Genomic DNA, 19537 nt, shown 5'->3' with positions numbered 1-19537 from the left:
GTTGGCCAGGGTGGTCTCAATCTCTTGACCTTGTGATCCGCCTGCCTCAGCCTCCCAAAGTGCTGGGATTACAAGCGTGAGCCACTGCACCTGGCCAATTTTTGTATTTTTGGTAGAGACAGGTTTCACCATGTTGCCCAGGCTGGTTTTGAACTCCTGAGCTCAAGTGATCCGCCCACCTCTGCCTTTCAAAGTGCTGCGATTACAAGCGTGACCCACCGCGCCTGGCCTGGATATCTTTTTCAATGATATAATATAAATGTTTATAAAGAACAGAGCAAAAATAATGGGAAAAAAGACACCAGTATAATGATGGGGATAGTCTGTATAAATACACTCACACCCAGGATCTAGAGCACATGTGAGTGAGTAAGTTTGGGCAGAAGATTCCAAAGTGATGGTGGATGCAGTGTTGTCAATACAAAAACAAGAGTACTGCCTGAGATGTAGTCAGTGGATATTTATTCTGATGTGTTGGTCATTCTGTCATATGAATATATCTAAATGTTATAAAACACTAGAAAACAAAGGGATGAGAAATTAGTTGAGGAAAACTCAATGACACCAGGCCAGGCACAGTGGCTCATGCCTGTGATCCCAGCACTTTGGGAGGCCAAGGCAGACAGATCACTTGAGGTCAGGAATTCCAGACCAGCCTGGCCAACATGGTGAACGCTATCTCTACTAAAAATAAAAAAAAAAAATTAGCCAGGAGAGGTGGTGCCCACCTATCATTCCAGCTACTTGGGAGGCTGGGGTGAGAAAATCACTTGAACCTGGGAGGCAGAGGTTGCAGTGAGCCGAGATCACTCCACTGCACTTCAGCCTGGGCGACAGAGCAAGACTGCATCTCAAAAAAATAAAAAACTCCATGACACCAATCAGAGGCAAAATAATGATTTCCTTAGCGGGATTCTCTGTCCCCTAAAAGTGAAAAGACCAACAGTCCCATTGTTCTTGTGGTGGTAACTGAAAAGTACTTAACAGATGGCAATGTTGATAAGGCCTCTTCTTCATCACATTTACTTAAAAGAAAAGCCAATCTCTGAAAAGCAAGGTTCCAAAAGAGGCCTTTGCTCAGTCAGAAGTTATCATATCTTAAAATAATAATAATAATAATAATAATAATAAATTCTATCTAGGATTGTTAAGTAATTATTTTTCTTTTTTTTTTTTTCAGTTGAGACGGTCTCATTCTATTGCCCAGGCTGGAGTGCAGTGGCGCCATCTTGGCTCACTGCAACCCCTGCCTCTTGGGCTCAAGTGATCCTCCCACCTCAGCCTCCTGATAGCTGGGACCACAGGCGTGCGCCAGCACATCTGGCTAATTTTTGTATTTTTCATGGAGATGGGCTTTTGCTATGTTGCCTAGGCTGGTCTCTGACTCCTAGACTCAAGCGATCTGCCTGCCTCGGCCTTCCAAAATGCTAGGATTACAGGTGTGAGCCACTGAGTCTGGCCAAGTGATTATTTTTTCATATGCCACTAAAATGATATTGTCTGCCAAAAGCAACTGGGTAAAAACTGTTACTCAGTTATAACTTTTGTACTTCCACACAAGTTTGACAGAAGATCTTACAGCTTTGAGCTGAAGTTTGGTGAATGTATCCTACGGAGAGATGTATAATCTGTACATTTCTGTAGCTATTAAGAGTTTCAAAGATTTCTTTCTTTTTTTTTTGAGACGGAGTCGTTCTTGTTGCCCAGGCTGGAGTGCAGTGGCACGATCTTGACTCACTGCAACCTCTGCCTCCTGGATTCAAGCGATTCTCCTGCCTCAGCCTCCTGAGTAGCTGGGACTACAGGCACCTGCCACCACGCCCAGCTAATTTTTGTATTTTTAGTAGAGACGGGCTTTCTCCATGTTGGCCAGGCTGGTCTAAAACTCCTGACCGCATAATCTGCCTGCCTTGGCCTCCCTAAGTGCTGGGATTACAGGCATTAGCCACCATGCCTGGCCAAAAGTTTCAAATATTTCTTTATTCTTTTTTTTTTTGAGACGGAGTCTCGCTCTTTCACCCAGGCTGGAGTGCAGTGGCGCGATCTCGGCTCACTGCAGGCTCCGCCCCCCGGGGTTCACGCCATTCTCCTGCCTCAGCCTCCCTTGTAGCTGGGACTACAGGCGCCTGCCACCTCGCCCGGCTAATTTTTTGTATTTTTAGTAGAGATGGGGTTTCACCGTGTTAGCCAGGATGGTCTCGATCTCCTGACCTCGTGATCCGCCCGCCTCGGCCTCCCAAAGTTCTGGGATTACAGGCGTGAGCCACCGCGCCCGGCCCTCTTTATTCTTTTCTCTATTTCTCAAATTGTGGTGGTAGCACTCACTACTTTGATTAAAAAAAAAAAAACCCTTATTTTAAAAAATATAGGCTCTTTAGTGTTATAGAAGAAGCTTTTTGGCCTTTGATGTCAACCTAATATTAAATGTAAATCCTGTAAAAGTAATTTGAGTTTTATTAACATAAAACAATAAATAGCAGAACACTTCGGTATATACTTTCTTAGTTTCTTTTTTCCTTTCTTGGTTTTCAAAAATGAATGATTATTCACTGTTACTTTCAAGATAAAATAATTTCACAAAATATACTAAAGCCATGACTCATCCTTCAAATTAATTTGTTTATTGAGAACCTGTTCCATGTTGGACTAAGTGGTAGCATTCAAAGAAATGAGAGGATTCCTGCCTTCAAGAAGCTTAAAACAAATGGGAGGTATCTGAGCAACTGTTTTATGTCTACTTTATCCTTTTACCTTTCCATATTTTTTAATATGTAGCAAAATCCATGCTTTTTCCTTACTCTTAAAGACCTCAGCATTAGTGGCTATGACTTCTCAGTTAACTGTTACCAGGTGTACCTGGACAGCTGGAATTAATCAGCACTTCAGTCAATTTTCTGAGTTGCCTGCAAGTATCCAGGAAACCAGAAAGAAGATGCACTATAGTCATAAATATGTGTTCATTTCCTAATTTAACTCAGGAACTGAAGAGCTGGCATATCACATGAAGATTAATAAACTCAAATGCCATGGCAGTTCCTTATGCAGCTATGATTAGTTTCAAATACTGCTTCTTTTGCTGGTGTTTGAAAAACAGAGACAAAACAATGGAAACAATCAGTGTTCTCATTCCATGTTCTATGTATACATTTATAATAGTAACTCTGGGTCTGCTTTCATTTATTAAAAATAATGTTTTGTATTTCTATCTACTTGAATATCATGAGGGTCTTATCTCTCTGCATTGGTTCTTTTTTTTTTTTTTTTTTTTTTGAGACTGAGTTTCACTCTTGTTGCCCAGGCTAGAGTGCAATGACGCAATCTCGGCTCACTGCAACCTCCGCCTCCTGGGTTCAAATGATTTGCCCGCCTCAGCCTCCCGTGTAGCTGGGATTACAGGCATGCACCACCATGCCCGGCTAATTTTGTATTTTTAGTAGAGATGGGGTTTCTCCATGTTGGTCAGGCTGGTCTCGAACTCCTGACTTCAGGTGATCCGCCTGCCTTGGCCTCCCAAAGTGCTGGGATTACAGGCGTGAGCCACTACTCCTGGCCTCTGCATTGGTTCTTGAGAGAGATTTATTTTGCAGAATTTCAGGGAGGCATAAAGTTACATACAGCAGGCTGCCAATAGCCAGCCAACAGTCACAGTAGTTGTGCATTTAAATTAAATTTATTGTTGCATCTCTCACTGGGTTCAAACTGAAGGAAGGGACTGGTAAAGGGAGATGATGAGAGATACCTGGTAACAGTACAGAGATTAAGCTCACACGTGCTGGACTCATCATCCTGAAAGTGGACTCTGAAAGCCCTGACTGTCTGGTCCCTTGTGCCCATGATACTCCTTGGCTCCTGCCATGAACGAAGAATAGCAGTCTTCACGGCTGTTCCATCAAAAGCAGGACTGTTTTTCCCACTGATTTCAGTGATTTTTTTTTTTTTTTTTAGGAGTTGAGAAATAGTGGTGAGGTGGGGGGTAGGGATGCTCTGCAGGATCATTTTCTGGCAGAAAAATTCTTAGAATTTAAAACATTAAACAACCAAGCTCTCTGGAATATCTGAATACCCAAACTCCTATTTTAAGAAGTTCTCTTTTGAGAAAAATTTTTATCAACCCTCAAAGCATTATTATGAAATTCTAATAAAGGTGTGGTAATTTAGGCACTGCATTAAAGGCAAGACCTCTTTTTAGATCTAATCATAGGTCTGAATGCAATCAACTCCCTCGGAACGGAAGCAATTTACTTAGCGCTCTCTGATGTTTCCCTTTTCATTGATGGGAAATTTATTCAGGGGATATTTCTCAAGCTATATTGGTGCTATGGGTTTTATGTTTATCAAACATTCATAATGCACCCAAGAGTACAGGGCTAAATAATTCTGTTCATGTGGGGTAATGAATGCTATGAGGATTCTGTCAAGGGAAAAAAAAAACTCCTGTGCGTATACTGTGTAAGTAGGCATTTGGAAGACTTGCTTTGCAGACATTTCCAAATGCAGGTATACCATGTTTCATGCATAGATCTGCCTGAATAACTAGATGCAGAGTGAACTTTTGAAAACGGTTTCATCCTTTATGCACTAGGGAAACTGGTTACTGGCATATCATTTTATATTACACACAATCATATTCTTATCTGTTTTTAAATTCGAACTTTAGCTCACTGGATATTTTTAAAAAAAAAACAGAACAGCATTCTTTCATGCTCCATATTAAAAAGAAATCTTTACAGTAACTCAGAACACGCTCCCATGCTTCAAAAAAGTCATGACTTTGAGTAGCTCATGCTCCCTGTTGTTTGTATTCCTGCAGACCACACACTTGCTGGGATGAAATATGGAGAGGAGGCAACTCTATCGCACTCTTCCCAGTAATAAAAACAGACATGACGAAGTGAGATGGGCCTCAACCCCAGTGCCTGCGTCCCCCATCTGTGCTGGACCGGGGGCCTGATCTCTGTGTGTTGGGCCTGCCAAATACATTGAATACCTCATGAATCAGAAGAGGGTCCTTTATTATTCTTTTCTATCCTACTTGGAGGCACCCAGCCCAGTTCTGCACCAGTGAGGCTGGTGACCAGACAGCTCTCCACAACTATAAAGGCAACAGAAACTCAAAGTAGTGGGCAGGCTTTCTGCATCAAGGTATAGAATCATAAAGAAGTAGAAGGACACAGGATTTGGAGTCTACACTGACAGGGTTTGAACATCAACTGTATCACTTGCTGGCTGTGGACCTGGGCAAGTTATTTAACCCCTCCAAGCCTCATCTGGAAAATGGTCCTAATACGAACAGCTATCTCCTAGGCTGTTGTGAGGGTTAAATGAGATATATAACCTATGAGGCAAATTACATAAAGTTGATTTACTAGGTACTCAATGCCAGCAATTATTACCATGATTGTTGTTACTACTACTTATTATTAAACCCCTCTCTGGGAGGAAATAGGCAGTTTGCTCAGCAGGTTCAAGGTTTCTGATTTTCAAATTACCTATGCATATCCTCCTTCTATTATTGTCCCAGATTAAATCAGAAAATGAGCCCTTTGAATGGTCTGTTAGCCTCTATCCCCACCGCCACCTCCTTGATCAGGTTTTCACACCCGGACAGCATCCTCCCAACTTGCATCCCTATCACCAGTCTCTTCCTCCTCAGTCCCCCGTTCTACCAAGAGTATGTGTCCAAGGTTACAGAGCTTGTAAATGATGGAGCTGGGATTTGAATCCTGAATCCCAGCTACTTAGAAACCAACCAACAAACAAAAACAAACTTCAATTAATTGCACGACAAAGGAAAAATCTCTTAAATTGATATTTAAAAACCTCTATAACCAGATCTGAACCCACATCCTCTGTCTTCTCTCCTGCTGCTTTCTCAGAGGACCCCTAACCCCAGGCCAGCTGATCCATGATATTCCCCAGGCACGACCTGTCCTGTCATTTCTTTTTTTTTTTTGAGACGGAGTCTCGCTCTGTCGCCCAGGCTGGAGTGCAGTGGTGCAATCTCGGCTCACTGCAAGCTCCGCCTCCCGGGTTCACGCCATTCTCCTGCCTCAGCCTCTCCGAGTAGCTGGGACTACAGGCGCCCGCCACCACGCCCGGCTAATTTTTTGCATTTTTAGTAGAGACCGGGTTTCACCGTGGTCTCCATCTCCTGACCTTGTGATCCGCCCGCCTCTGCCTCCCAAAGTGCTGGGATTACAAGCGTGAGCCACCGCGCCCGGCCCTGTCATTTCTTTATACCTTTGCTCAGGCCACCTGCTCCCTGTGGCCTGCCATCTGCCATGTCTACCATGCAGAGTACCTCAACCAGAACGGTGCTCTGTGGGTGGAATGCTCACAGTTTACAATATTCTCATGATATACACCCCCTTTTTCCTCGTCTTCTATTGCTGCTAGGGAAAAATATATATATATTTCCCAGATTACCCAGCCCACACTCAATAAACTTTTCTTTCTTTTTTTTTTTTTGAGAGAGAAGTCTCACTCTGTTGCCCAGGCTGGAGTTACAGTGGCGTGATCTCAGCTCACTGCAACCTCCACCTCCCAGGCTCAAGCAATTCTTGTGCCTCACCCTCCTGAGTAGCTGGGATTATAGGCGTATGCCACCTCGCCCAGCTAATTTTTTTTTGTATTTTTAGTAGAGACAGGGTTTTGCTTTTTTGGCCAGGCTGGTCTTGAACTCCTGGCCTCAAGTGATCTGCCCGCCCCGGCCTCCCAAAGTGCTGGGATTACAGGCATGAGCCATTGTGCCCGGCCCACACTCAACAAACATTTGCTGAGTGAGGATCCCACTAGTGAGCAGGAGGTTTGACAAGGCAACCCACTGTAATCGGGGGCTAAATGGAGCTAGATCTTAAATGGATGTCCACTTCACAAATTAGCTTTGGGGCTAGGCTAAAAGGCAACTTATTATTTTCTAACTAAACAAAATTTAAAATCTACACAAAGATCTTGTCCCTCACAGTCAGCAACTGTAACACCAGATTAGACTCACCTGTATAAAATTAAGAATTTTACTGTCTAAGGGACCTTACAGTGTGTTTTATGTAAACCTTGCATTTTACAGTTTAGGAAACTGAGGCAGAAAGAGGAGAAGTGACTTGCAAAATCAAAACATGGATGATGGCAGTGCCAGGCCTGGAACCCAAGATTCCTGAGTACTAAGTACCCAGGGACTCTTCCATTCACCCACTGACCCAATCCACCAGCCATTATGGTGGAAATAACAAGAAGAGAGAGAAGGAAACAGACAAACTTACAGCTTCTTCCAAGTGCTGCTGATCTGGATTATCATTTGGTGTGTGCCTCAAGATTTCTCGGAGAAGCAGAGGGTATTTTACCAGGCGGCTTCTTGGAATATCGAGGAAATTCCAGAGATCTAGTTTGCGGCTAAAGGGGGATTCTAAACATCGCTGTAGGAAATCCTGGACTCGGTGATCTTGCTTTTTGTGGTCCAGCAGAGCTTTGGCAGCTACTTGATTGCTGCAGTAGCTGTCATAGGAGCTGAGGCAAGGGAGCTAAGAAGGAAACAGAAAGAGAAGGTTGGAATGTCAAAATAATTGAGCTCTGAGGCTACAGGTGGTGTCATTTATTGGGACTGAACAAACACCTAACTGGTCTCTGGGTCTGGCTGACATTCCTTTATCTGCATGGCTGGAGGAAACTAGTGGAATCTTCAACATGGCAGGCAGTGAACAGTTTTCTTAGGCTCTGGCTTGCTTTCACAAAGTAATTTTTTTTTTTTTTTTTTGAGACGCAGTCTCGCTCTGTCACCCAGGCTGGAGTGCAATGGCACTATCTCGGCTCACTGCAAGCTCCACCTCCTGGCTTCACGCCATTCTCCTGCCTCACCCTCCCGAGTAGCTGGGACTACAGGTGCCCGCCACCATGCCCAGATAATTTTTTGTATTTTTTGTAGAGATGGGGTTTCATCATGTTAGCCAGCATGGTCTCGATCTCCTGACCTCGTGATCTGCCTGCCTCAGCCTCCCACAGGCGTGAGCCACCACACCTGGCCTTCACAAAATAATTTTCTTAATTGCATGTTTACTTTCTTAAGACTCTTATCATAGTTTGTTTGCATTTTCTGCCAATCTAAGTGATATGGTTTGGATCTGTGTCCCCACCCAAATCTCATGTCGAATTGTAATCCCCAACGTTGGAGGAGGGAACTGCTGGGAGGTGAATGGATCATGGGGGTGGATTTCCTCTTGCTGTTCTTGTGACAGTGAATTCTCAGGAGATATGGTTATTTAAAAGTGTGTAGCACCTCCCCCCTGCTCTCCTCCTCCTGTTCTGGCCATGTAAGACGTGCCTGCTTTTGCTTCTGACATGACTGATAGTTTCCCGAGGCCTCCGCAAGCCATGCTTCCTGTACAGCTTCCTGTACAGCTTGCAGAACCATCATCCAGTTAAACCTCTTTTCTTTATAAATTACCCAGTTTCAGGTATTTCTTCATAGCAGTGCAAGAACAGATTAATACACTAAACTAGAAACAAAAGAAGTGAAATTACTGCATACACATACAGTTCAGAATTTTCCTAACCTTCCAAAGATATCCAGTCAGGTAAAAGTCTCCTATTTTATTTAAAAAAAAAAAAACAGGATTTCCTTTAAAATTATTAATAAGAAACTCATTTAGAAGACTTAGTGGCACAAAAAGGAGGCAAAGGGTCACACTCCACAGCCCAGCCCTTTGCATGGCTCGAATACCTATATTAGTCAACATTAGTTTAAGATTACCCGATTCCAAGGTGCCCAATTATAAACAGCCTCAAGAAGTTAAAGCAGAAGTATGATTACTAAAAAATCAGATGCAGAAAGCATTCACAAAAATATTCTAAACTAGTTCTGACAGGCCAGAAACAAGTTTTGGCTATCACTAACAGTTAACATCACAATACTATGTAATGAACAATTTAAGCTTAAAGACTTTGGAACATTTAACCTTCACTGCCTTCATTCCAGCAAAATGCTAATTTCTCTGACACATCCCATCAGTCACACTGTACAAACACCATGTCAGAGATTCAACGGAAAAGACTTCTCATCCACTTTTTCTGCCTTGGTATTCTAATCTAAGAGCTATCAGCCTCCAGAAAGTTACCAGAAGCAATCAAATGCAGCCAATGGCCTAACTGCTTTTGTTTCTCTCTCGTACTAGGAAGCCCTAGTCCCTGTAACACCTGCTTTTCAGAGAGATTCAGTGCAAGACACTGGCAAAAGAGTGTCTTTCATTTCTGTATCGTCACTACTTTGCATTGGGCCTACTATATGGCAGACACTTTGTGTTCTGAATGAACAAATAAATGCATGTTTAATGGATTACAAGGTTAGGTAATATTTGATGGTTTGGGAACCTTGCTTAAAAATAAAGTATGGTGGCCAGGTGCAGTGGCTCATGCCTGTAATCCCAGCACATTGGGAGGCTGGGGCGGGCAGATCATGAGGTCAGGAGTTTGAGACCAGCCTGGCCAGCATGGTGAAACCCCGTCTCTACTAAAAATACAAAAATTAGCCAGGCATGGTGGCACACACCTGTAATCCCAGCTACTCAGGAGGCTGAGGCAGGAGAATCGCTTGAACCTGGGAGGCAGTGGTTGCAGTGAGCCAAGATCGTGCCACTGCTCTCCAGCTTTGGCGACAGAGTGAGACTCTGTCTCAAAAAAAATAAATAAATACATAAAAATAAATAAAGTAAGGCAGCATCTGAAATTTTAAATACTCTGCTGCTGCTTTTACACCTCTTATTGAAATTATTTCCTCAGTGACTGAAACCAAAAAAAGGATACCAGGAAAGTAATATTTCACAAGCTTACTGTTGAGCTTAACATCCCTTAGAAATGTCTACCTTCCTTACATATTATTAAAAATCTCTACTTGTGTTACAGAGTTGCAGAAACTTTTTCCCTCAACCTTATATTTGTGTAAGTACTAGCTATTATTATTTGAAAGTAATGATAATTGGTACTTATACATGCACACACGCACACACACACACACAGACAGAGAGAGAGAGAATCCAAATGTGGTACTGTGGCTTGTAATTTAGACTTTCAGAGTTAATTAAAAAGGGCCTCAGGCCCTCTTCATTTAATTTCCACTTCCTCACCTTTTAAAAAGATCTGGAAATGCCCAATGTTTTCATTAGGAAGAAACAAATCAGCAGTAACCATCAGATGTAAACTAGCAAGGAACCTTGACCACACTGCTGCTCACTGTCCAATGGGCCACTGCTCCCTGTGATCCTGCTGCCCTGCTACCATGGCAACCAAATGGGGCTCTGGTCCTGTGCTCTCACCTGACAGGGTGCTCATTTCCTGGGCATGATCTGAAAGGCTATCTGGTTCAGTCACCGGCTAGGAAAGGCCCCAAGTGATCTTTAACTACATAGGGTGAAGAATGTACAAGATCTGGTGCTCAAATACAGATATTCCCTTATTCAGAATGAGAGGTGAAAATGCAGTTAAAGAGACTAGGCCAGGTGCGGTGGCTCACGCCTGTAATCATATTACTTTGGGAGGCTGAGGCAGGTGGATCACTCGAGGTCAGGAGTTTGAGACCAGCCTGGGCAACGTGGTAAAATCCCGTCTTTACTAAAATATATAAAAATTAGCCGGGCATAGTGGTGCACGCCTGCAATCCCAGCTTCTTGGGAGGGTGAGTCACAAGAATCACTTGAACCCAGGAGCCGAAGGTTGCAATGAGCTGAGATTGCGTCACTGCACTCCAGCATTGGCGAGAGAGCGAGACTCTGTCTCGGAAAAAAGGACAGACTCAGAAATAGGGAGAATCAGGTTCAAAGCCTAACTCACATAGCTGTCAGTGCCTCTTCCAAGCCTCAGTGTCTCCACCTACAAAATGTATATACTAATGTCCCCCTCTCCCTTAATGAGGTAAAGCATACAAAACGTGTAGCATGGAGCCTGGCTTCTGATTAAGAATCAGTAAGTACTAGCTATTATTACTTGTCCCAAGAAGTTCTTTGTTTTTGAGACAGGGTCTCACTTTGTTGCTCAGGTGGAGAGCAGTGGCATGATCATGGCTCACTGCAGCCTCTTCTTCCCAGGCTCAAACAATTCTCCCTCCTCAGCCTCTCAAATAGCTAGGGCTACAGGCATGCACCACCATGCCAGCTAGTATTTTTTTTGTAGAGACAGGGTTTCGCCATGTTGCCCAGGCTGGTCTCCAACTCCTGGGCTCAAGCGATCCACTCGCCTCAGGCTCCCAAAGTGCTGGGATTACAGATGTGAGCCACCGTGCTTGGGCCCTAGAACATTTTTATTGAAGAAACTGTCATTTAGAGAACCAAAGCTACTTGCTCATCTGGAGACAAAACTAGAGTCTGAAGCTTGTTCTTGCTTCCCCTTTACCCTCAGAGTTCTGAACTATTCACCATCTCTTTATTAAATAGACTATCAAGAATTTATAAGGGAAACTCACTTTTTAAAGAAGTTCTTTTATCCCCCTAATATTGTGAACAAATCTATTTTTTTTTTTTGCTTCCATGTACCCTGGCTCTTTCTTAGGAATTAAAATTTAGTGAGACATCAAATTAACACGAGAACTTTCTGCCTTGGAGAGCTTATAAAGTATTTTATCATTGAAAAAACGTTGGCATGGAGATAAGTCACTTGGGAAGTTGTTTCTTTATGCTAGGGAAGGCTTACACAAACAGGCTGACCCCATTAGGGAGCTGGGACACTGATTCTCAGTAACCGGGGTAGTTCCCTGAAAAAAAGCAACCACTCTGTTTAAGGTCTTCAAAGTAAAGGTAATTGATTCATTCTAAGGTCAAAAGGACTGGCCAGGGCTGTCCCACTTGGAAGGCTCACTTGTTTAAAAGGGTCACCCCCCCCCACTTTTTTCCTTTGCAGGGAAAATAAATCAATTTTTCATGGGTCGAATGGGCTCTGACTTTTCTCATCCAAAGTCCAATAAGATGTTTATTTTGTTCTGTTAAAAATACAGTAACTCAAACATATGTACCCCTAGGTTTACTGTTCCCACTCAAACGCACACATCTGCAGTTAAAAGAGGAAAAACATTTAACAGCTCATCGGGCCTGATAAATAAGGGCCATTTCTCACAAAGTCTGGAAACAACGGGCCAGTTGTTTAATTTTAGGCTGCTCTTCAAGATCCAAGCCCTCATTTGATGCCTGAAGCATCCAGATAGCAATGGGCCAGCATGGTCACACTTCCTTTGGGTATGTACAGAAAAGGACTACAAAGCTGCTCTCAGATCAAATCAATTTTCTAATAAACGTGACAAATGTTTATTTCAGCAAAAAGTTACTAACAAGGCAAATTCCTACAATTTTGCTTCTGGCATAAATTGACAATTTTCATATGATGCTTAAGGAAACCATGTAATCCTGTACTGCTGTCTCATCAAAAGCAGAGGAGTTATCCTACAAATTCTGGAGTGTGGCCTAACTGCTCTGTTTACCCCCATATCAAAGCAGTCCACAGACTCAGGAAGTTTAAGAGATATTGAGGCAGACTCTCTACTCATTATACCTTCTCTGTCTCTGTCTGTCTCCAGTTGGCTGGCTCTCTTTGGAGAAATTTCTTTGTGGGCTAAAGAAGTTAAAACATCTATGATGGTTCATAATAAAATGAAAGTCAAAAATATAAGATGATAGTCTCTCCTGAAATATTAAGGCATATTTTCTAAATTATTCATCTTAGAACATTACTTGCCTTTCGGATACCCTTGGGATATTTCAGCCTTGGTGCTAAAATTGACTCCTGAACTAAAGCTATCTAAGTCAGGAAACTCTCATCAAGTATCTTGATCAAGGCAGTCATTGAGAAACATAAGTTAAAAGATCAATGTTAAAACTTTCTGCACATCTATGTGTTATCAAGGCATGTTAACTGAAAGGTTTTAGGAAGATTAAAATGCAGATGTAATGGAATAAAGAGAACTCACATAGCAACAGTAGGATTTATAACCTTCACAACACTCTCCAAACAGTGAAAATAATCTCTAATATTAGCTGTTGTGGTACTTCCTGCCTATTTTTCTGGAATACTGTGTGCAACAGAGTGATGAGAGACCTAATCTTGCCTGGAATAAGTCAGCAAAGTAATCTCCTCTCATTATCTGCTTTATAACAAATGAAAAACCTGGAACTGGGGTGGACCATTCAAGTACTCACAGAAGGAAACATAAATGTATAGAATAGGGAGTGGTGGGGACTGAGGCAAAATAGAGCACACGCCTTGTCTAGCGTAAGTGAAACAAACAAACAACAACTTTATGTACACAATAAAACACAAATCCAGCCCCAGGATCATAAATTTATGACTCCTAATCTAAGATCACAGCTTATTTCTTTTTATTTAATTAGGAAAAGGAATGGATTATGTTAGGATGAAGGTCACCATATACCCAGCTCTCCTATAAATTACTTAGCATGGTATATATGCTAAACATTAGCAACCTTTACTTATTATCTTGCTTATAAAACTACATTTTGACCATGAGATTATTTTTTATGGCCTGAAAAGTCTTTTTTAATATGCTAAACATTAGCAACCTTTACTTATAATCTTGTTTATAAAACTGCATTTTGACCATGAGCTTTTTTTTTTTTTATAGCATGAAAAGTTTTTTTTTTCTTGGTAGTGGATATATGTCAATAAATTTTTATTGGACCATATTATATTAGCGATTGGCCTGATAGAATATTAACTAGTTTTATTTTGATATGAAACTAGTAATAGTTTCATGTGTACCTTTACTTATTATGTTGCAAAAGGCCCGGTTACTTTTAAATGCAATAAATTTGTAATAAGAAAAAAACTATTTTCATGCTTTAAAGATACAAAGCTTAAATTTAATTACAATTTTACTAGGATTTTTTTTTCTGATGTGAAACCAATATTTGTAAAAAAAAATAAAAATAAAAATAAAAAAAGTCTAGCTAAAATGAAACTCCCATCTACATTATTGAAATTTATCTTCAATAAAGACCAGCGAACTTTCTTACCCAGCCCACGAGGATGGGACCAACATGTTCAGTTGAGCCATCAGGCTTCCGAACATCTCGAAGCTGACTAAGGAGCTCTGGCAAAAAACAAACAGATGCTTATTTGTTAGGCATTCAAATATGAACAGGGCTGGAAGTAGGTTCTGGGTTATTCACATTGCAGGCATTTAATAATCACTCACTCATTATAAGACAACTCAGTTAAGGCTACAAGTCACAACTCATCCTGGGAACAAAATTATACCTTCATGTAGAGGAATTAGAGAGTCCAGCGTTCCAAAAATTTGATTCAACTCTTGTTCTGTCATTATGGAGAGTTTCAGCATGGGGTCATGATAGGCCTGCACAAAAATGGCAACAGATGGAAGCAAATGTTTAAAATCAGAGGAAGTACATTGTTCATGTAAATGGCTCCTGAGAGGTCCTATCCAATAACAAAACTTCTGGCTTTCTAACAACTTCTCTCATAAAGCTGCAGAAACAGCAGAGAGGTATGGCTAGAGGAGAGGAGAAACCAGCACTGCCTTAAGCCTTTGTGGTTGATAAACCAAAGCAGATTTTTCAAAAGCTTTTTTACTCTAGTATATCATATATCTAGGAAAGAGCACAAATCCTAGGTATAGAACAGATTTGACTGTTAAAATGTTTTCAAAATCAAGATCCTGCCTCCTAAAAAAAAATCCCACTTTATTCAAAACTAGCTACCAGCAGATTCTTTTTTCAATTAGTACATATTTAAAATAAAGAAAAAGAGGAAAGAAACAGTGATTGGTATCATTTACTACTGATTTGAACAAAGAGAACAAAGGTGATAATCCTATCACCTCTTACTAGAGAAAATTAAACAACAAGAATACGCAGTTATACCCAGGGCACTAAAATAGAATACAAAGACTTAGAAGTCTCCTACCTTCAAGGAATTTTATAAAGCTAATGGGGAAGATAAGAAAAACTAAAATATTTTCTAGTTTATATTTTAGTTTCTGATCTCATGGAAAAAAAAATTTTGTTTGTTTTTGTACTTTTTAGTACAGACAGGGTTTCACCATGTTGGCCAGGATGGTCTCGATCTCTTGACCTCGTGATCTGCCCGCCTCGGCCTCCCAAAGTGCTGGGATTACAGGCGTGAGCCATAGCACCCGGCCTAATTTTTGTTTTTAGTAGAGACGGGGTTTCACCATGTTGGCCAGGCTGGTCTTGAACTCCTGACCTCAAGTGATCCGCCTGCCCCAGCTTCCCAAAGTGTTGGGATTATAGGTGTGAGCCACCGGACCCGGCCTATGTTTAAAAATTAAAGATTAAAAACAAGACTGATGTCACATGACAGCAAAAAGCCATCAAATCAAAACTGCTCTAGAAGGTCAGATAATTAAAGCTGGAGTGGCCAAGGGAAATTTTGAAGATGAGCTGCTTGGTACAGAGAAGGAGGCAATAAATGTTATGTAAGAATAAACTGAGATTTGAGGTGGTTCCTGAAGGATGGGTAGATATGAATGGTTGAAACGAAAGAGAAAAGTTTCTAGGAAGGTAGGGCCACCATGAACAAAAGGATGGCCAGGAAACATCTGAAGGTGCTTGAGTTTGGCAAATCTTGATGCAGGAAAGGGGAGTTAGACATATGCCCAGCATGATAACTCTCAGAGTGAAATAACTTCTTTGTCCTCTCTGATCTCCTCCTCCTCCAGCTCTGCCTAAAACTCAGTTTCTTGGCTGTGTCCAAGCAAACCTTGGGTGGCCATCTCTCAGGAATGCTAGAGGTGGAATTTCATCTTAGCAGAAAGACTAAAAACTCTTAAAGGAAGGGAGGTAGCATTCCAACCCTGTGATTCTTCGAGGAGGCTGTGAATATCAGATGAAGGAGTCTGGATTTTAGCCTCCAAGCCATGGAGTTGGGGGTCTGTGCCACTGGAACGAAAACGTTTTTGAGGAAGGTTTCTTGTCCACCTCCTCCCCACACAAAATGGTGATTAGAAAACAAATTCCTATATAAAAGACCCCAACTTATATGATAGTATGCAATTGCCTCAGTTCACTTTATTCACTTTTGAGATTCAAATGGCTTTATTTCTAAGACTCAGTTCAAGTTTCAGACATGCACACATTCTCTCCTATGGGCAAAGAGTCCTACATATGAGACTTCTAGGACAATGAACTATACATAAAGTGAGGCCTCCATGGACACTTTCTGATTTAGGCTGAAGTATTCTTTGACATGCATTAGAGACATACAGAGGTAAACCCCTAAAGGTGCCAGGTCTGGAGAGCTATTCTGCCCTCTTGTTTTGAAGCACTTTCCCCACTGCTTGGTGTGTGGTAGCAGACCAGTCTTGGTCATAAAGACAGTTCTCATGAAGCACCACTTTAGGGTTGTGAAATTACTCAAGAAAAAAAATGTGACTTGACTCAAATGACTGCTGGATTTAAATTTACCTTTTTTGCTAATTTCAAGTCTTCTATCAAGTCTTCTTCTCCTTGGGAAAGCTCAAAGATTGCCTGCAAGGAAAGATAAACATATTCACTGAATTCTCCCTTCATTTACAAGACCATATTCAAATAGTGCTGGCTCCACCACTCAAAACCCCAAATTTACATATTTAAGTATTTTAAGTTACGTTAACCTGAAGCAAATGCATCTATGCTTAAACCTGCAATGAAAAGATACTGCAAAACTACTGCATATTGTGCTTCTCTGTTTGTGGGAGAAAGTTTCTACACATTTCTAATCCAAAAAGTCATCTTTCATGTTACAGAACTTTGATGCAGCCAAACAAGAGGGAACTATTTTAGGTAAAATAATTACAGTGTGAACCATGGATTTGGTACCCTTGTTGTGAGAGGCAATCATAAGAAGTGATTCAGAGGCTGTTCTAGATAATGGATGTGGCAGTATTATTAACTTGGCCATCCCCACTTTTTCTTCTACTCGACAGAAGGCGAATCTCAGCAGAAAGTTTTATTTGTATTATCCACTGCCTTGAGGCTGAGATTGTAGGAAGAATCCAACATTTTATCACTCCAAATACAATCTGGTGAAGTTAATTCATTCTAAACCACTTCTCAGCCCCACAGGTACAACAAATAAAATTACAGGAGCTGGCTGTGTGGAAGAGTATGTAAATGGACCGTTTCTAATTTGGCTCTATTAAGCCATCATGCTAAAGAGCTATGATGCACAGAACACTCTTTCACTTCCATCTGGGAAGTCAAACTGTCAGCAAACATTACATTATTAAAGGACTACAAGTTTGTAACGATATTTCAGGGTCTACTGTGTTTCAGGATATACGGAAAAAGCGGTCAGGCTTTGAAAGCTCCCTCCACCTGGGGCTGCTTGGTAAACTGAGGACAAAGCAGGTGGAGGCACAACCCTGAGCTGGATACTCTAAGGATCTCATCAGATGATGTACACATGAAGTGCTCAGCACAGCCTGGCACAAGCACTTAGACAAGCTCTTCTATACAGGGTAATATTATCAGAGCCATTTAGGGCAATTGATACAGAAAACTTACAGGGAATGAAATTAACTGGATTCTATAGAAAGGAAGTTTTCCACAAAGCTGAATCAAAGTTATGTAAACTGAATATTTTAAAATAGTCTGTAAGTTGCTAACAAAATATAACTAAAATGATTATTTTTGTGAACTTCAGAATCCTAAATAGACACTTGGTTTCATCTTCTTGTAAATTCATATTTTCACATCAGTTTCTTTTTAAAGTGGGGGCCACACCCTCCCAGCTGGTTTCTGGTTTCTCAGTTCCTTCCCCAAGGTCAGACACTCCCGTTTGTCCTTCTGCAAATGCAATGAAGAATTGATTTGGAGACTAAGGCGCAAACTCCAGCACGGCTGACGCAGCAATGCACCTTTGTTCCAGACACACAGCCAGCTCCATGGGCCCCGAGCCTACCTCCTGACGTTTGATTTCCTTGGATGTAAGCATCTGATTGACGCACACATCGAAGGTCTCACTCCACAGCTTGCTATCTCTCCGTTTCGTGCTCGAGGGGGTGGCATTTCTGGACCAGGGTCGAGGGGCGAGGATGTCAGGGCGGCTCTCACTGCGGAAGCTAATGGAGCGCTAAACAATGAGAAAAACAAACCATCACGCGGGCAGCAGCAGGACTGGGTGGATCTTTGAGCAGTTTCCTGTCGTTGACGGAACATAAATCATATATGTGAAAGAAAAAGAGGACATTGCCACAAAGCCTTTGGGAAGTGGGGCATTGTCTTGAGCCTACGTGCTAAGGAAAATTGAACAGGGGGCTGCTTTGGAACATGTGCTGGGAGTATCCGTTCTGTGTGACCTGGATACCAAGTGGGCTATAGTGCAAGCACGTATCAGGCCAAACTCACGCATGAAGGCAGTTCTTGGATACGTGATGAGCTCTACTTTTTTCCAGTGGACATCTCCCCTCTTTAAAAAAAGAACAAGAGATAACAATAGTGGATGGCCTTTATTTATTTAAACATTTGGCCAGTACTCCTACTCTCCTCCTATAAATAGAATCCCACTAACTTTGGGTATCCTATTACATATAGTTTTGGTGGGCTCCCCCAGACCTGACCAATAGAGTATTCCACCATCCTAGTTCAGGGATGGGCATGTGATTCCCTGAAATTTGTCACATGATTTACAGGAGAAAGGAGGAAAGAGTATTCCTTTGGGATTGTGAGTTCAAGAGAGAACACAAGCAGGGCCTTCCAGCAGCAACTCTCCCTAGTTACACAGAAGCATCTGTCCGCTACAGGAGAGAATAAAGGGACCCAGAATGAAGGATGGAGTGACCGATGGAGTGACCAATGGGGGCAGGAAGGGAGCAAGCTTTACCAATACTGCCTGAGCCTCTGGATCCCACCGTGCCTGAAACCAGAAAGAACCACCCTTAGACATTTTCGTTATGTAGAGAAAGACATTTCCCTTTCTATTATCTCAGTTGGTGTTCTGTCAACTTGAAAAGTCCTGACTAATACACAAACTAAATACCATCTTTGCAGCACATGAGTCTTGTCCCTGAGGTATTTTCCTATTTCCCAAAGAGGCCCCAGTAGACTCTGCGGCAGTCTAACCATCCAAAGTCCACCTGTGTGACTTAAACATGCTACCAAAATGCTTTTCATGACAAATACAAATGATCCAGAAGAAAGCTGAGTGCATCATTTTCAGTCTTCAACCTAGAAGATTTCATCACACTTACTGGAGACTTTGCCAAAGCAATGAGGTTACTGTGCTTCAAAACCACATTCTTATTTAGGAAGTGTTCCCCGCCATGGCTCTCTGTGGCCTTCAGCGTGAAGTTTCAACTCTTCAGCTTGGCACAGGAAGTCTCTTGTAATCTGACCACAGTCTCCATATTTAGGATCCCATCCTGCCACTCATCCATGAGCCTCCATTTCTCCAACCATACTAGGCTATCTGTCATTCCCTAAATATGTCATGCTTTGCCATCCGTCCATACTCCCTTCAAGCAATCTTCTCTTCCTGGAATGTATTTCCATCACTTCATAGCTGTTTTTTTTTTTTTTTTTGAGACAGAGTC

At 41.8% G+C, this 19537-nt stretch overlaps 1 protein-coding gene across 11 annotated transcripts in view; it reads right to left on the bottom strand.

Annotated features, from left to right (window-relative positions):
- ARHGEF3 (Rho guanine nucleotide exchange factor 3) overlaps positions 1 to 19537 on the bottom strand; it is a 361980-nt gene that overhangs the window by 11107 nt on the left and 331336 nt on the right. For all 11 annotated transcript variants that reach the window (XM_063645526.1, XM_055273347.2, XM_055273309.2 and 8 more), the window contains 5 exons: positions 17908 to 18078; positions 16431 to 16493; positions 14245 to 14341; positions 14001 to 14077; positions 7260 to 7517 (listed from right to left, as the gene is read on the bottom strand). In XM_063645526.1, the coding sequence (XP_063501596.1) occupies positions 7260 to 7517; positions 14001 to 14077; positions 14245 to 14341; positions 16431 to 16493; positions 17908 to 18078 (666 nt within the window). The remainder of the gene's footprint in view (positions 1 to 7259; positions 7518 to 14000; positions 14078 to 14244; positions 14342 to 16430; positions 16494 to 17907; positions 18079 to 19537) is intronic.

This window comes from Symphalangus syndactylus, chromosome 1 (genome assembly GCF_028878055.3).
Source record: "Symphalangus syndactylus isolate Jambi chromosome 1, NHGRI_mSymSyn1-v2.1_pri, whole genome shotgun sequence".
NCBI lineage: Eukaryota > Metazoa > Chordata > Mammalia > Primates > Hylobatidae > Symphalangus > Symphalangus syndactylus.
The sequence above is the reverse complement of the archived record's forward strand: the minus strand, read 5'-3'. Positions and strand labels throughout refer to the sequence as shown.